Source organism: Seriola lalandi, unplaced genomic scaffold (genome assembly GCF_002814215.2).
Source record: "Seriola lalandi dorsalis isolate HSWRI2012SDOR001 ecotype SW California unplaced genomic scaffold, Sedor1 jcf7180002053444, whole genome shotgun sequence".
In the NCBI taxonomy this organism is placed as follows: Eukaryota; Metazoa; Chordata; class Actinopteri; order Carangiformes; family Carangidae; genus Seriola; species Seriola lalandi.
Genome location: NW_019523997.1, coordinates 300,077 through 317,608, shown reverse-complemented (window position 1 = coordinate 317,608; position 17,532 = coordinate 300,077). Strand labels below are relative to the sequence as shown.

At 40.5% G+C, this 17,532-nt stretch overlaps 3 protein-coding genes across 3 annotated transcripts; 2 read left to right on the top strand and 1 right to left on the bottom strand.

Annotated features, from left to right (window-relative positions):
• The first annotated feature begins 9 nt into the window (after nt 1–9).
• rab42b (RAB42, member RAS oncogene family) lies at nt 10–3,906 on the top strand. Its single transcript, XM_023401114.2, has 3 exons — nt 10–290; nt 505–727; nt 1,738–3,906. The coding sequence occupies exons 2-3, from the start codon at nt 510–512 to the stop codon at nt 2,186–2,188; spliced, it is 669 nt and encodes a 222-aa protein (XP_023256882.1). The 5' UTR covers nt 10–290; nt 505–509; the 3' UTR covers nt 2,189–3,906.
• A 742-nt stretch (nt 3,907–4,648) lies between these two features.
• taf12 (TAF12 RNA polymerase II, TATA box binding protein (TBP)-associated factor) lies at nt 4,649–8,234 on the bottom strand. The gene is made up of 6 exons (XM_023401115.2): nt 8,076–8,234; nt 7,120–7,348; nt 6,393–6,470; nt 5,994–6,108; nt 5,190–5,278; nt 4,649–4,993 (listed from the first exon to the last, which is right to left on the bottom strand). Exons 2-6 carry the CDS (start codon nt 7,198–7,200, stop codon nt 4,958–4,960), a joined length of 399 nt encoding a protein of 132 aa, XP_023256883.1. The 5' UTR covers nt 7,201–7,348; nt 8,076–8,234; the 3' UTR covers nt 4,649–4,957.
• Nucleotides 8,235–9,402: 1,168 nt separating this feature from the next.
• On the top strand, nt 9,403–17,532 carry LOC111651127 (cell surface glycoprotein MUC18). Its single transcript, XM_023401082.2, has 7 exons — nt 9,403–9,672; nt 10,393–10,514; nt 10,774–10,972; nt 12,112–12,257; nt 14,315–14,459; nt 16,208–16,352; nt 17,407–17,532. The coding sequence occupies exons 1-7, from the start codon at nt 9,621–9,623 to the stop codon at nt 17,492–17,494; spliced, it is 897 nt and encodes a 298-aa protein (XP_023256850.1). The 5' UTR covers nt 9,403–9,620; the 3' UTR covers nt 17,495–17,532.

Sequence of the window (17,532 nt, the reverse complement as noted above, 5' to 3'; positions counted from 1 at the left end):
AACTTTAGAAGTCCACGCCCCTGCACACTCATGCACATGCTTACAGTAGCAGCAGCTCGGACGAGAACTGCACCAATACCGGGATCTACTTTGCAGGACAGATTTTTTTTTTTTCCACTTTTGTATTGGATTTGCGGAGCCACCATAGGAATGAGATTGAGAGTTGTGCTGCAGTGATAATATACACAGGAGTGTGGGATGACTGTGAACACGCTGCTCTACTGATTGTGAGATTAATAAGGAGTGGCTGCTGTGGTTGTTACTCAACATTTGGAGCGTCAACACACAGGGTACAAACTGCTGGGAAGCTGCTGTGGGATTGTTAAGTTTCATCCTTCTCCATGGTGCCATCTTGGGTGTTCACTATTCTCCTCTTGAACCACTCCTAACTTTACTTCCAGCCTCATTGAAAATTACTGCACTGTCTCTCAAGACTTATTCTCTACACCACTGTATCCTCACAAGCTGTCTCCCCTGTCTTCGTCACTCTTTTCCCACCACCAGCAACAATGGACCTGACGTTGTGGCAGTACCAGTTCAGGATCATCATGCTGGGGGATTCCACGGTGGGCAAGTCCTCCCTGCTGAAGCGCTACACTGAAGACTTGTTCCTGGAGTCCATCAACCAGACGGTGGGTGTAGACTTCTATGTTCACTTCCTGGAGGTGGAGCAGGGGGTCCGTGTTAAGCTGCAGTTCTGGGACACAGCTGGACAGGAGAGGTTCAGGTGAGGATAAACTCATCTTGTGACAGATGGGGGACAAGGTGTCTTGTCTTCTACATCTGTGCTTCTACCAGTGTTTGGATTCTTTACATTAATGGATGTCTTAATCTATCACAACTGCACAAGACATCTTTATGCATCAGGCTTGGTAGTACAGTGCTTTGAATACAACAGTAAAATCGTTCATGAAAACAATGCCATTCTTATGACGAATATTCAAGATACGTCTGGTATGCATGCAAATATGCTATTCAAATAAACTACCATTGCTTATCCCATTCACACCCGATCAGTTCATCAGTGTTTGCTTTCAGCAAAACACTGTATCCACCCTGTCACTCTCTCAAGATCAGTGTGCAGTATGTGTAATGCCTAAAGTGGAAAAGGCAGATCTTTGAAAAGGTATCATTCTCCATGCTCAGCATATTTAATGAAAGAACTAGGGGTAACTTGATTCATTCTGTCTCTAAATTCATTATTTCAGTTCTCCAGTTGAATGAACCGTAGCAAATTGCAAACTGTGCCTGTTTATGTTTACCCCCTCTCTGCATGGTATCAGTTGCCTGCTAATCCCACATGAGTCAGCTAAAAGCTCAGGCAAATCTGGTTTGTTTTCATAAAGAAGTGTCTTACTGTAGAAGTAAGTTTTCACCAGCTGGCAGATGGGAGGATCCTTTCCTATAAGCCCTTCCTGTGGTTTCATCATTCAGTGACTCACGGGAGTACGACATGCTGTTTGACAGTTTCATGATTAGGATGAAAAACACAGTGGTTATCGATTTCTTACTATGAGACAGAATGTTTGTCAATTTGCTTATCTAAAAGAGCTCAACCCAAACAGTGCAGAGAATCAGGTGATTATTTGCTCTCTGGAACAGGAAATAAGTTGGTAGCAAAGTCTGACCTCTGCACTGCCCAGTATGTGTTTTGGGGTTTTTTGTGAGTTGAAATGCAAATGTCCTCACTCTCTTCCATTTGTTTTTTTCCTTTGTCTCTGTTTTTTCTCCCCTCAGGTCAGTGACCCGTTCTTATTACCGCAACTCGGTCGGAGGCCTGCTGGTGTTTGACATGACCAACCGAGCCTCCTTTGACCATATTAAGGAGTGGCATGCTGAGGTGTGTGAGCGAGTGCAACCACATAAGGTTCTGTTCGTCCTGGTGGGCCAAAAGAGTGACCGAGATGATTCCGGAGAGCGGGTGGTGAGTCGGGAAGAGGCTGAGAAACTGGCCGGACAGCTAGGGATGCCGTACGTGGAGGCCTCTGCCAAGACAGGCCAGAATGTGAGGGGGTGCTTTGAACTTCTCACAAGACGGGTGTATCAGGGTCTTTTGAGTGGTGAGGTAGAGCTGCAAGAGGGCTGGGACGGAGTTAAGTGCGCTGCCCCACAGTCGCTGCAGTTACAGAGAGCCAGCCTGGCTCAGCCCAGCACAGCCCCCAAGAACAAGAAGAACTGCTGTGGTTAAACTGTAGACTGCCGATGGTCACCTGTTCTTGGAATGATGGTGATATTTTAATGTAATGCTTGACCATCAGGAAACGCACTGAGTTGAAATGCATTTTTTTGCACCTTTATTGTGAAGATAACATTTTTAAAACTTAGCAGGAGACTGATTTGAAAAATTTTGTGACCTTATATGTAGAATATGTTGACATTCCTAAATGGGTAAATATTTAGCTTACTTAAGAAATAAAGGTTTTGAGTAATTGTTATTTATTATACATGCTACAGTGGCGCAGGTCAGGTGGTCTACCACTTTGGACAGAAATACCTCTAAAAAATAGAAACTACTAGATGGATTGCCATGAAATTTTGCACAGACATTCATGGTCCCTTGAGTATTATTTTGATCTGACTAGTGATCCTCTGACTTGTTCTCAACACCACCTTTAGGTTGACATTTGTGATTTTCGAGGGAAATCCTACTATTGGATGGATTCCTTTTAAAATTTGCAAATGTTCAAGGTCCCATGTCTGATGGTTAACTAAAGATAGCTGCAAAACTCACCATTCCCCCCATATGGGCTTGGTGTTATCGCTAATTAGCAATGTTAGCATTGCTAACAAGATAAATTAAGATGGTGAACCTGGTAAATATTACCTGCTAAACATCAGCATGTTAGCATTGTCTCTGTGAGCATGTTAGCTTTGTGACAGTAGCATTTAGCTCCAATTGGCTGTAGAATTTTGGTTAAATGCAATATTCATAGGTTTTTGTTTAAGACTTTTAAAAGGTCAGCATAAAAGTCTGTGCTCTCTTCTGTGAGTCACTAGGCTCACATCTTATCAGACTATTGTTACATGGACTAACGAGGTCATTCCACCTTAGCTGTGTAAGAAGAGTGGTTGTATAACATCTAGAAACTGGAGCTTTTCCCTTTTTCAGTTTAATAGGTGCTAAAGATGAGACTTGGTCACCACTGAATTCAGTCTACATCGTCCCTACCACTGATTTTCGTACCTCACGACCCGTGCACTGGAAAAATGGTTCCAACCTGGAGGTCTGGCCCACACAAGATATGTGAGAGGATCACATTTGGTATTTTTATCGCTTTTAATTAATATTTGGTTCCCGGGTCATGACCACACTTAAGTCATAACTTGTAACAACTTGTAAATACATCTGGTTTATTTTTGAGAGGTCACAACCCAAAAGGTTCAGAGCCACTGCACTACAAGGACATTCTGCTCTTTCATCAGAACCCATGGACATAAATCTATGATTCTTTTATGTGTTGCTGTTGTCCTATGAATAACTGGCAGGAGTTAAAGTATTAGGTCCCCTGGTTGAGATTATAAACATCACCATAGGCCTTTATGTGAACTAATCTCTTGGGCCTGAGTAGTTGTCAGGAAAAAGCTTTGTTGAATCACCAATAATTGCACAGCATCCTGCGAGTAAGTGATTGTTTTTAGGTTCTGTCGTTGAAATTAATTAAATGAAAACTCTAGGGCGCCTTTGGATATTGTTCTTTTGAAATGTGAGAGGTTTCCATAGCAATTACTGTTCATCCGGCTGATGAACAACCTCCTGTGTTTCTGCAACAAAAATGCAGACAATTTATTTTACTAAAATACAGATTCCCTGATAGGTTCTCGCACTGTTGTCTGTATACTGGTTTGTGTCTTTGGTTCACTGCAAACATACAGCGAGTAAAATCATTTTTATCTCAATATTTTAAACACCTTTGCTTCAGTGTGATCCTTCAAAGCCTTGATGTAATTCATGTACTGTACATTAGTGTGGTACTTCAAAAACTACTGGGAGCTTCAATCATAAATGTGGAGAATTACTATTAAATGAAAAGCAATATGTTAACTTGCTTTAGGTTAGTTATTTTAAAGCCTTACCTACTAACTTAAACATACCCCTTACCTATGTATATAGCTCATTTGGCTAACTCCAATCTGGCAACAGAAGCCATTCTGCAAAACTTTTTTTTGATAATATCAGTCGTTTATTATTTTTAATCTGACATTATGAAAAGCCAACATCTGGGGATCATTTCTTCAATCATTATTTTGATGCAATTTGCTGAATTAGACAAAAGTAAAAAATAAAATGTATAACAATGGTTGGAATAAATGTGTTAATGTAATAAAACCTACAACATTCAGTAACAATACAGCACATATATATCAACAAGAAAGAAAAAGAATTTACGGTATATGTTGCCACTATTTGCAGTATAAGAATTTGGTATTATAAATCTATTTATTAAAAAAAACTATTATCAACAGCATTGTATAAGTAGAGTGGGTAAACAGGGGAGCCATAATCTTTTACATACTCAACATTTATGATTATCTATTATTGGCAAAATAACACCAAAGATCATTTTGAGAAGGCAGATGACATTCACATCCAAAATGCTCTAAAGTATCAAAAAGGCACACTGGATACAGCACTGGTCACAATCCAAAATGAGTATTCCAGTAAATGTTTATTGACAAAAATGCAATGAATAGAGTTCTGCCAGGCTTAGCTTAATGCAAACAAAACAGAATCAGAGACAACAATTATATTGTGTGATGGTGCTGGCAAAACACTCAAAAGTTAGGGAGACATAACGATGAAACACTAATGTCAAAAAGAAACCCCCCCCCCCCCCCCCCCAAACCCTCTCTTTCTTAATCTGTCTCAAAAGATCCCAATTGAAAAGGAAAAAACAAAACCATCCAAAAAGAAAAGAAATTACACAAAGTGGGTACAACATATTAGTGTACGGTCTTGCTATTTTTTGGTTGTCTTGCGGATCAGCGCCATTCTCTGAAAAGAAAAAATTGCAAAATGTTAGATTCAGCCATAATGTTCTTTCCAATACTAAACAAATTGATATTACTGAAACATCCCAATTATATATCAGCTATAACTTTTCTCTAATTGTGCACACTCAACATGTACTGTACCATTAACAAGAATATCCCCATATGTCCAACAGAAACAAAGCCTTCTTATTGCTCACCTGTTTGTGAGCCTCTGTGGTGCATGCCTTCTTGAACGGCCGGATCTCATCTGATCCATAACCAGGAATCCACATGTTCCACTGACGTTCTGAGAAAAGCGATGCAAAAATGTCAGTAAGACACAGGTTGTATGAACTAATCAGGCCTTCAAACAAATGAACACTTTAGCAAATTTTCATGTTATATTTCTATCGGGGCTATAAATACTGTCAGGGTAACTCAGTCTATCAGCAAAGTGTCATTCTCTTCAGGATCTAAATTCCATTTCATTTCCAAAAATTGTTAAATGTGTCGTTAGGGTTATAAACAGAACAATAACAACTTCTGAAACTGTCTTGTAACCATTAAGTGCGATGTTCTGTGTGTGCTCTACACTGAACACAGAAAAGCAGCAGAGATGTTTATGTACCCGCCAGTGATTTGGTTGCCATGTTACTCAGCTTCAATTTAATCTGCCAACTGTCTGAATGTTTTGTAAAATTTAAACGGAACAAATCTGCTCCCTTCAACTACCAGTTTTTTTAATGCATAGAAAGTTTGACAAATAAGATCTTGCATTCAAAGTAACTGTCATATTTGAACATAAATTTCTATTATGCATAAAATTAATGACATAACATGAATAAGAAATGAATGATTCACATATCAAAATGGCATGATACATAGGGCATAATTCTGAGTCCTTAAAAGTCCTGATACCATCATTTTTTACACTTTTTCTTTTGCGTCAAGTAAAGAGACAATAAATCCACCTGTGAAAACATCAAATGGTACAATCTTGCAAAAAAGCCACGGCAACTTACCAAGATGTAATTGAACATCCTTCACCTCTAAGGTGTTGGACTTGCGATGGCGTGCCAGTTGACAGGCTGCTGTCACTACACTCTCTATAAAGTCATCTGCAATTTGTAGCAGCATCTGAGAAAAGAGGCATTTTGAAAACCATCAATCATGTTCAGTAAAGGAAAGCTACATGCCACAACAGCTGGAAAGTCCCTCGTGTTTTCAGCTGCTCACACCATTTATCATGCAGCTAGGGTTTCAGCAGAATAAAGTTTCCAAGTGATGGATGTGGCAGTAGGTTAGAGAAGCTTTAGGGAAACAAGTACAGGCAAAATGTAAGTGGTATTAATTTCACAGGAAAACACTTATTAAAAAAAAGTACAGTAAATTTCAAACTGCAGTTGAAAACACAGACAAACCTCCTCAACATCCTCATCCAGCTGCTCATTTGGGTCAATCTCTCTCACCAGGTCCTGCAGCTTCTTTTTACTGAGCACCTGGAACAGGAAGCAGAAGTATGCATTCACTCAGTTACAAAAGAGTCCAAGGGTGCAGATATGCGCTCTACAGTAGTGTAGTGGTGGACTGAATTGCAAAAATTTTAATTTAAAGGCCCAGGAAATCAGTTATGTGGCTAAACATGACTGATATTTAGACAAGATATTACATATAAAAATGAAATCTTCATGCTAAATATAATACCATTTCATACAGACCAAACTCAACATATAATCTGTCACTCTGATCATTTGAGGAGGGAAAACAAGATCTGAATTGGGCAAATTTTACCATGAGACAGTCCCACTCTTTGGGGAGCTCTTATATTAAGGAGAATAAAGGCTGTGGAGACAGCTAGTAGAATGTCTCATGCAAAACTGCACAGCTTTGGCTATGATCAAAAGGATTGAATAAATCAACATTCTCATTACAGTTCATATAACTGTACTAGGGCAGTTATTCCATTTTACCAAAAAAAAAAAAAATTGTAGCTCATATTTGCAGGGGAACTGTTACTGCTTCTAGTTTACAATATTGGATCCATGTAAGTGTGCAGTTTGCAAGTCAGTGGGACTCTATATAGGTTCTGGCACAACAACCCAGCCTAGCAGCAGCGTCTTTGGATTTGGTGAAAAAATTTGAACTGACCTGAGATCCTTCTGGACTGCTTCTGCCAGCAGGACCAGGGCCCCCCAAAACCTTAACAGCTGTGGTGGTGCTGTTAGCCATGCTGGTGGCTGCAGGAAATGTGGAGGGACTCTGAAGTTTCACAGGAGGTTAAACTGTTGCGTCTCCTCTGTGTCAGAGTCCTGAGTGAGAGTCCAATGTGGGCACAGGTGTGATGGGTTATCTTCTGACAGGGACCAAGTCAGTAAATCTAGGGTAAAGTGAGAAATTATACTAATTAAGTAATTTGGATAAATAGGCTGATCAACAGTTTAAACAGATATCAGAATCTTAGTGAAAAAGCTTTCTATCAATGTTTTAAGTTTCTAGTTTTTAACTAGCTCTCGACCTTACCCTGTAAAGTGCCTTGAGATAATGTATATTATGATTTGGCGCTATACAAATAAAATTGGAATTGATTCGAAAATATATTTTTTTACTGTTTATTCTACATTAGTTTCTTAACTAATAAAACAGTAAAATCACGATTTTATTTATTTGCAATGCTGACATTTCAATCTTTCCCATGTTAAGCACTTAGTACCTTTGATTCGAACGTTTCTATATAGATAATTTATGATTATTTGAACTATTTTCATGATGTCAAAAAATGTTTGCTAAATATATTAGCTACAGGACACATGCAGGGATTTAGCCGTCAAACAACGCTAATGGACCTACTCAAAACATTAAAGTAGCAAGCAAAACAACACCACATTTATAAAATACAAACACCAGACGGGTAACTATTCAGTGGCTGTGGCGCTTCAACAAATAAAACAAACTAAAATACTGACGCTAACATAACGTTATGTGCTAAAAACAATAGCAGCTATCAAGCTTTGACGTTAGCCGGGGAGGCTAATCTAGCAGCTAATCTAAAAACGCGGCTTTATACACGCTGCATCTTGAATTTACGCGTTAAACTGACATCTTACCCAATTAAACAAACACTATCTGTCCATGTTTCGACGCCGTTGTCGGTAATGTCTGAGGATGATACAGAAACAGCGTTTCGGATAGCCTCCGCACGGCTAGCAAAATGATCGAGGATATTTTTCACTACTTCCGCTTTGTTTATGCCTACTTCCTGTGACAACACGTCGCCTCTACTGTGTCACCTGCTGGTTATTTTGTAGAACTACACCAGGATTTAACAAATGCATTAGCCCCAAAACCAGCATTATATGTAAAAGGCTTGTACATTTGCCAGTTTTTAGGTTGATTTATTGCATATAGTTTATGAACTTCCACTCTTTCGGCAGTGTGAACTTTGGTACTTAAATGCATCAGTTGTTATTGGATGGAGTAATCTATGTCTGAGAGTTCAGAGAATTTTGGGCATTTTTGCAAAAAGAAATTGACTTAAATGGTCAATAAGTTACCAAACCCGTTGCTAATTCATTTTCTTTAAATCAACAAATTAACAAGCCTTTTTAATCTCTGTGCCTTGGGGAATAATGAAACTACCATGTATAGTAGCCTATATTACAAAATTTTCTCTTCCCTTTCAAGGTTAATTGGGCCATGAAAAGCTACATGGATTTAATAGGAAAACTTTTTTTTTCTTTTTTTCCTCAATTGCATAATGAGAAAATAACACCAACATACAATAAATAATCAGGCTTTAACAATAACCACGAGAGACCCTAAATATGTGACACATTCACATGTATTTGTTCAATTTTCAAATTTAAATTTAATTTTTTTTTATGTTAAAAAAAAGCGAACGTAGGTACGTGGCAGATGCAGCAAGACACAGTTTAATTTCTGACAGCAAATGGAAAAATTAACATCTCAGAGTGTTATATGTCACTCAATCTATGGACGTCAAGTATAAGCGTGTGTACAACAAACTGTCTCTGAGGGCTTGACGGACTCGCTTTCAATTCTCTCTCCAGTTCAGCTCCGGTTAACAGCTAATGAATCAAAGGTCACAGTAAATGAAGCGTAAAACGTTTGCTTGTTCGGCATTACATATCACGCCAGGAAATTGCAAAGCTCCGTGGCAACAAGTCGAGACTCATTTCAAATTCCGTTGAACGTCCTCAGAAAAAAACACCTGCCTCAACAACAACACGCTCCGACTGAAAACGTGATAGGTCCGACTTCCCTCAGAGACCAATGACGCACCGGGGAGTCGATTTGATTATTGGAACAGCAGCAGCAGCACCTATCATTTACTATTCACACAAACAGTATTTCAGGCGTGAATTCTCATCAGCAAAGAAAGACCGCAGATATATAATAAGGCTTACTGAGCAATTTATTTTCGGCTGTAGAGTGATCTGCATGATTCATTTATTTGTGCTTTCATAATTTCAGACTATTTTGAACTCACTTCCTGAAAAACAAAGAAATGAAAGCCACACCTACACCCGTAATAGATATATAGTGAGCAAACTTTCATTTCAGATTAGAAGCTGCGTAGGACTGCGCATCTTTTTTGCTGATAGCCAATACTGAAAAGGTTTTTCACAGCCATGAAAATACTTCTCCTTGCTGCACTGGTTGCCTTGATTCATGGCAGTTATGGTAAATATGTCTTTTGTGTTGATGTTTTTTTTCCTCATGGGCTGTTCTACAATCTTCTAAGATAGTAATTTTATCACTGTAGTTTAGTCCTCAAGTCTGGTTCTGGTATTTTGTCACGATATATTCATACAGTTGCTGCTCCTGGGTTTTGTTTTGTTATGTGTGTGTGTGTGTGTGTGTGTGTGTGTGTGTTTGCTCGCCTGTCTGCCTTTGAGTTCGTGTGTCCTCTAGAGGAAACTCTTCAGTAACAGTTGTTTCCCCTTGTGGCTTCAGCACTCAGACTAAAACAGGAAATGTTGGTGAAATTACCAAGAGACAAGTCAAGAAGAACAATTAAATATTTTTTATGTAGGCTACTGTTTGCTGAGCATACGAGCAACCTCATATTCAGTTCTTGACTGTGAAATAATATTGTAATATTGTATCTGTTTGTGATGTGCACTAAATCTTGCCTGTAGTGAAAGAGAAATTTCCTCTGTTATGTCAGTAAAGTGGACGAACCTGCTCCTGCTCATGTTGCCCTGGTGACTTTGAGAGTATTGGCAATTTTCCAGCCGGTGATTGAAACAAATGTCAGGAAAAGGGAGAGGTTGTTTTGAAAGTGTTGCCCGGAACAGCAGCTAGGTCCCCATTGCAGGTCAACACGCCTTCCCTCCTGAGCCCTCCATCTCTTCATGTTGTGATCAATAACCCGCATCTGTAATCTCTGTCCACATGCAGCCACTTTGTTCATTAAAGGGCCAACCAACCCGGTTCTGGAGGGAGAGACGATCACACTGGAGTGTCTGTTCTCAGACTCTGAAGGCAACATCAGCCAAGTCCGCTTTGAGATCTTCTCCAAGGTGAGCCGTGGGTGGGTGTGAGGGAAGACACAGGAAATTAGTGATGGATTTCGTATGTTCGGCACTCTACTCTCACCATTATTTGGCCTTGCTTACAACACTGCAGTGGTGGTAAGCAATGCTAAAGTGCTAGAGTATTTTATTGTTGTACTTCGAGGTATTGTAAAATTTTTATTGTCAATGATCTAATAACTCTTGCAGTTGTGGAAAAGCAGATTAATCAAAGTTTAAAACTTTATTCTTTTTGTCTCTTCACCAGTACATGCAGAGCTGGCGTCCAGTTTTTGAGCGATCATGGTGCTACTATTCGATGGATATTGTGCAGACAGCTGACAGTCTAGTGCTGTCCATCCCCCATGCAGGAAGGTACTCTGAGGGGCCCTACCGCTGTGTGTCGGACGCCGAAAATGTGACCGCACCAGACAACTCCTCCCTGCCTCTGGCCTTCAAAGTGAATTGTGAGTTGATATGACTAGGAGCTGTGCGGGAGCTGTCTGTTGAAAGTCAATGAAACAATGAGTCTGTGACACTGTATTTCCCTTTTGCCAAACAGAGAAACTCTCCATTTTTTATATTGTCTGTGTCCTGCAGAGGTCAAAGAGATTTCTACAGGAATATGACAATAAACTAGATAAATAAGTGACTTACAAATAAAATATCCAGTTTCTGAGTTTCACTTTCCAATAAGGAAATGCGTGGCATATCTGAAAATACTGAAATTAGAGGCAAAAATAAAAAACACCTGAATGTACATTGGTCTAGGTGAGAAAGCTGAACAGAGAAACGTGCAATTTTCCTCATATTTCCAACCAGCAGGAGGTAAAGACAATCTTTCAGACACTGTGGACTCAGCTTTTCCTCACAGTGCGGGATAGAAAAACACATTAATAGTTAATGACACAAGACATATCTATGAAATGCAGCTGCTCAACAAAACAACTGCAGAAAAGTACAGATCCAATGCAAACAATGGTTTCCTATGATAGGTTGATTTCAGTCAATTCCGATTTTTTTTTCTTCGCCCAGAGCAAGCACAGGTGTATTACCCTGGTTGGGCTCGAGTTTGAAATCATCAATATAGGATACACAACTGCATGGAACAGCATCCATGGCATAGCTAGTCAGATTATCAGTGTCCTCTATCTCCTCAGTGGCCATCAAATTGACCGTAATGCTGTTTGATAGGCTCCTCAGTCTCATGGGATGAATCAATAAGTGGGAAAGATTAGAATGGTCTGAAGGACTGAAGGAGATAGTGGAGAAGAGAAGCCGGGAGAGAGATGGACCTGGGCCATCTATTGAGATGGAAGAGAAAATGAGCCATTATTCACAACACTGCCTCTCTAAAGACTTCGATAAGATGAAGCCTATTATCATTATTATTGATTGCTTGGAACAGTCTGTGCCACTGGGGGGTATTCATCCTTGAGCCTATACACTCAAATATACTTAAAAGATCTGAGTGTTTACCAGCTGCTACCACTGCATATACATATTCAGTCACATCCCAAACTCTTGATGAAATACCTTCAGCGTACATTTGATTTCTTGCTTAATTAATGCCCGATCATACCTTCCCGTTCTCACTGTGATTTAGACATGGGAGAGCTGCTACTGTCCAGGGAGGGCTACACCAGCTACCTGGGTGTCCCACAGGAGCTGAAGGTGCAGCCCGGGGATGACGTGGTCCTGAAGTGCTCTGCAAGCTCATCAGAGGAGCCAAGCTACTTCTGGCACAAAGAGGTGAGGGAGCCTCGGGAACGTGCACAGTAACAGTGTCCTCATTATGCTTTTGGAAACTTGTCTTTCTCTCTCCTGCGCTCACTCCCTCCACTTCCGACGTGACCTCTTTATTTTTTTTCCTGTCTTCTTCCAGTCTCTCCAGGTCTCTCTTGGCCTTGTTCAAGCATTCTGTTAACTTTCTCACCTCCTCTAACACATCCCCTTTTCTCTCCCTGACTTTCTCAAGCCACTTGTTTCCCCTCGCCTGTCGTCTCTCCGTCCCCTCCACAGAAGAAGCTCTCTGTATTTAAGTGACCAGTTGGCTTAGGCCCACCTCTCACTGGGGATTGCAGCTTGCCCACTTACAGAGGATTAATAGTTTAATGAGGTCTAGACAAGAGCCAGTCAACCTGAAAACAATTATGTGGAGAGATTTCTAATGATTTTTTTAGTGTTTGGTTAACCGGCATTGAATTATTCAACTGGGCTCTTTGCTGAGCTAAGAAACCCTCGCCCCAGGGAAATTAAGACATCTCAGTGTAAAATGCCATTGTGACAACAGGCATGTAGAACAAGAAAAAAGTTGATGAGCCGGGAGATGCATTGTGCCCTCATGGTGAGAGAATAGTATTGCATTTTCAACTTTACCACTACCGCCACTAGATGGTAACAGGTGTAATGACGCTGTGCAACTATGAAGATATCTTGGGAACAGGCCGACGTAGTTGCCAAGTTTCCCCTTTTGTTATTCTTCTTGATAAGTCGGCCCGGGGTTAATGTGCTTGTTAAAGGGTCACTGCTAATCCGGGTTTTAAATGGGCTTACCAGTCCAAATCCAATTCACTGGACATTTTATACTGCTAATACTGTTTGTCCCCCACATGATCATATGCAGTGCTTTGTCATCATTTGTTGAATATACAGCAGTGTCATTTTGACAAAGACTAACAGTCATTGTCAGCATGAGTGACAGGTCTGTCGCCTGATGGAGTTGGAATCATTTAGTTCACCGGCGCTCATGATTCACCTGTCGATCTGCTCGTACTGCATTTACATAAGTCGCAAGACCTTTGAAAAAGAGGAATGACACATTCAAGGAAGTGATAAGATGAGGTGAAATGTTTGATGGGAGTGCGTTTGTGTGTGTTTGCTTTTGCCTTTGTGTGTGTGTGTGTAAGCCCACTGTATGTTTGACAGGAATGGATATGGGGCAGAAAGTGGCATCAGAATGGCCCACTTTGACAGACAGTCGCCGTGGGCACATTGGCCCCCAGTAATGACAGCAGGACAGAGGCAGAAACGGGCCACTGCTTTGGGAGCCAGTGGATTTGCATACAAAATGCTGCTTTGGCCAGACCTGGCCTTTATGGGAAATCCTCTTAATTCAGATCCTTTCAAATTGAAATGGACTTTCTTGGCAGGAGCTGCAGCTCCCAGGAGCCAAATCATTTGCATGGTGTAATGTCTTTTTTTTAATTTTTTTTTTCCCTTCCTCCAGGTTCGTTTGTTTTCCAGTCCTTGTGTATGGCCTATTATTTGTTTCCTCTCGTGTTGGGCTCTATCTCATAATAGTGCTGCTATTTTTGTGTCAACAATTCATCCCGCTCCCTTGCCATCTCATTATGTGTTGTGTTAACAGTGTGTTGTTGCAGCATCATTCTTTGCGGATGATGGTGTTATCTGGGTTATTGACTTGTGTCGATGTGTATTCATTCATCGGGATTATTGCTCAGGTAAATACACTTGATTTGGGATTTTGGAGACTGCTCTCTGAGGGCCACACAGCAGCAGATATTCCTGGCTTTCTGTTTTTGTCCCACTACCATTGCCATTCTCTCTGTTTCTCTGTATCTCCCTTTGTCCCCCTTTCCACAAATCCAAAATAACAGTTTTTGCCTCCTTTATATCTCCTTCTCTCCTCTCCTTCTACACTCGTCTCGTCAACTAGCATTGTTTCTGCTCAGCTTAGCAGAATTTTTAATTTGTACTGATTTGTCTCAAAGGGCTGCAAACAATTATTTCTATTTTCTGCCCTTATTTCTTTTTTTCTCTCTTATGTGTCTGTCTTTCCCTCTCAGGGTAGCGACTGGATCCTGCCTTCCTCTAAGCTGACGCTGAAGAAGGTGAGTGCGACGGATGGAGGACTGTACACCTGCATGGCTGAGCATCCTTCCGTGGAGTCACTCAGCAAGAAACGCACAGTCAGCATCACCGTACTGCCCGGTAAGAAAAGAGTTGAGATCTGTTGCCCCTTGTACTTACTTAGTCTAGAGCAGTTGTTTATCAGTTCCCCTTTCAAAGAACCAGTTTGGGAATTTCTTTGTAACTGTTGGGGAATTCAGCTGTCAACATTCCCTTAGCAACAAACAAAGGGTGTGCTCTTTTTCCTCTTAATCAGCAACGCAAATGTTACCAGAAAGGTCAGGTGTTTGGGTGCAATTACGTCATCAGAAGCATAAGTGGAAGCTGCCATTGGTATGAAACCTTTAATGTCGTAATTTTTTTAAGGAAGTAGTACAGTTAAAGTTGAATTCGTCTGGCGTGGAATTTATGAAAAAACTGGAAGAAGACAGCGATGGTTCAACAAAGGGAAGTGAAGACATTTATGAAAACACCTCACATTAAAAAGGCGACAAACACTTCCTGAATTAAATTATGTCTGAAATGTCAAATGAAAACAGGCAATCATACCAGAGGACATAATGCATTTTAAATATCATAAATAAATGGCAGTGACAGAACGGAGCCAACTTTAAAGGATTAGAAGGGTAATTCCAGGATACCACAAAAGAAATGATTTTACATGACCTTTGATTTTTTTTTTTCCTCTTTTGACAGAACTATCAAGTCAAACTTAAGAGCACTCTAAAGCAAACAGTAGAGCGACACAAAATTTAGACAAAAAGGAATTTTATTTGTTTCAAAATGATTTAGAGGAAATGATTTTACACACGAGACTTTTTAAAATCATCAAAAAGTGCCCAATACATGATGATAATAATAGGATTTGACTGACAAAACTGTCTTATTTCTCATGAAACATGAATATTGTATTTAAGTGGAGGACTAATTTCATTACAGCATTATAGCTAATCCAATTTATAGCACCTCATCTGTCTTCATCATCTTTATCGGTGACCTGTGAGATGACTGCACTGTGTTAATGCACTGCAGTTTTTAAACACCATCCTCTCACCCAGCAGAATTCATAAGCCTTTGTGACTTCAATCGCGGAAATTACGCAACCTCTAAAAATGTAATTAAGCCAATGCATGTTATTTATTATGGGGGGGAGTTATTTTATTGCTGCTGCAATTGACTCATTGCTCACTGTGCTCTGGTGTCTCCCGTGTCTTCTCTGAAGCACGTGAACTAATGAAAAAGGTAATCATTTCTAGATGCTGGAGTAATATCTGCTCATCCTTGAAGGTATGGTGAGCAAATGTTGCATGTCACTGCTGTTGCTTTGAGGTTGCAACACAATAGCAGTAAAAACCTTCAGCAAACAGTCCTATAGCAAACCCATGTGACTCCAGCTGCCAAGAAATCCTCTTAACATAAGGAATTACTGTGTATGTGAGCACACAAAGCGTTGTGTTGTTTGCTGCTTCGAATAGTCATAACCTTAATTTTTTGAGTGTTTACTTTGTCCAGCAGTCCAAAGAAAGGTTTCAGAACGCAAGTTCCACATAATCCACTCTTTCAAATGTTATTTACAATTTGGAATTTCATGCACGAAAAGCGGATAATCAGCCAGTTGTTTTTTAAATTGTCACTGGCCGACCATTGAAGATCAGTGCTACGTATGGGACTCTAACTGTCTGAACTCCTGACAGAAACTCTTTTCTTCCACAAACAAACAGGAGGTTCAGTTAGAAGCTCTGCCTGGAGGCGTGCTGCTCATAGTTTAGCTGATTTCAGATTCCGTGTGATGCATGTTTCCCTTCATGTCTGACTGATCTGTCCCACAGAGGATGCCCCCTGGTATGAGTCTAGTAATGGCCGTCTCATTTTGATGACCTCGGCGGCGGCTGTGGCTCTCTTGGTGTTCATCCTTTCCGTGAGTGTATTCCTGTGCCGCAGGGCCAAGCAAGCCAGGACCAGCAAGGGACCGATGTAAGAAACGGCTGAATGAGTGTTTGCATCTGCTCTTCTTTCATAGTAAACAATCACTTTGCACTTTGCTTGTGATCTTCATCTTAAATCATGCTCAAAATCTGATGGATAACACGCCTCTGAATGCAAGTGTGTGTGTGTGTGTGTGTGTGTGTGTATGTGTATGTGTGTGTGTGCCTGCATGTTTATTTGATTTCTTTACAACACTTTATCCACACTAACTTAGCCGCAGTCTCTCCTCCTACAGTTTGACTTTATATTACAGATAGGGCTATTGCTATAATATTTCATGCTGTCTCATGTGACAGAACCAGGGCCATTTCAGTTACAGTGTGTGTATATTGCATGCACCTTGGTGTATACTCGGCATTCTTTTTGTGTATGTGTTGTGTTTGCCAAGTATTCTTGCAAAAGAACCTTTCTATACACCTGCAGACTAGTACCTGTATTCTGTTATATGTTTTAAAAGGCATTATCCACACACATTAAAGTCAGCCTCAGCGGGTCTGACCTACTTGACCCCATCCTTGATCTCTTTCATGCTCCATCCTCTGCCGTGTGTTTCCACACAAAAGCCTGGGCTAATGGCACCAGGTTTGTGATAGTATATGAAGTATAAAAAGGACCACAGCAAGGATAAGAACATTAGTGGAGGTCCTATTAAACCTGTACGCTGACAGCATGTTAATGTTCACCATGACCCCATGCAGCTTCACTCATTAACTTCTTATTCACAGAGGCTAAAAAAAGCCTTTTCAAATGAATTTCCATTCGAACACACTTCTACATGATTCCTGTGTCTTTGCTGAAGAAAAAAGTTTAATCTGTACAAATGTGGCTGAGCATGTGCCACCATGACTATATAAGCATATGTGTACAAAGAGAGGCAGAGAGCTAAAGAGAGACAAATGGACTTTCATATCAACAGCCAGGTGTGGCTCCATCGCTCAGTTCGAGTCTATAATTTCTTCACTTATACTTTTCTCGTGCCTACTGGGAGGTCGATATACTGATAATCATGCTCCTCTGTCTTTCCCTCTCTCCCTCTCTTCAGTGATGACCGGTCTCAGAAAAAGCCCATCTACAAAGCCAGTTCGGAGTCCCTACCCTCTGCCTGTGGAGACAAACAGCCTCTGGTGTGACTGCACAGGCAGGTGAAAAGGATGAAGAGGGGGTGGGG

Bases quoted from the DNA above. Each gene is read 5' to 3' on its own strand.
- rab42b (XM_023401114.2), top strand. From the start codon at position 510: ATGGACCTGACGTTGTGGCAGTACCAGTTCAGGATCATCATGCTGGGG. The intron at 728-1,737 runs GTGAGGATAAAC...TTCTCCCCTCAG, and splicing joins GCTGGACAGGAGAGGTTCAG to GTCAGTGACCCGTTCTTATT.
- taf12 (XM_023401115.2), bottom strand. From the start codon at position 7,200: ATGGCTAACAGCACCACCACAGCTGTTAAGGTTTTGGGGGGCCCTGGT. The intron at 6,471-7,119 runs GTCAGTTCAAAT...TTCCTGTTCCAG, and splicing joins GCAGTCCAGAAGGATCTCAG to GTGCTCAGTAAAAAGAAGCT. The intron at 6,109-6,392 runs GTTTGTCTGTGT...CTCTTTTCTCAG, and splicing joins TGGATGAGGATGTTGAGGAG to ATGCTGCTACAAATTGCAGA.
- LOC111651127 (XM_023401082.2), top strand. From the start codon at position 9,621: ATGAAAATACTTCTCCTTGCTGCACTGGTTGCCTTGATTCATGGCAGT. The intron at 14,460-16,207 runs GTAAGAAAAGAG...TCTGTCCCACAG, and splicing joins CAGCATCACCGTACTGCCCG to AGGATGCCCCCTGGTATGAG. The intron at 16,353-17,406 runs GTAAGAAACGGC...CCCTCTCTTCAG, and splicing joins AGGACCAGCAAGGGACCGAT to TGATGACCGGTCTCAGAAAA.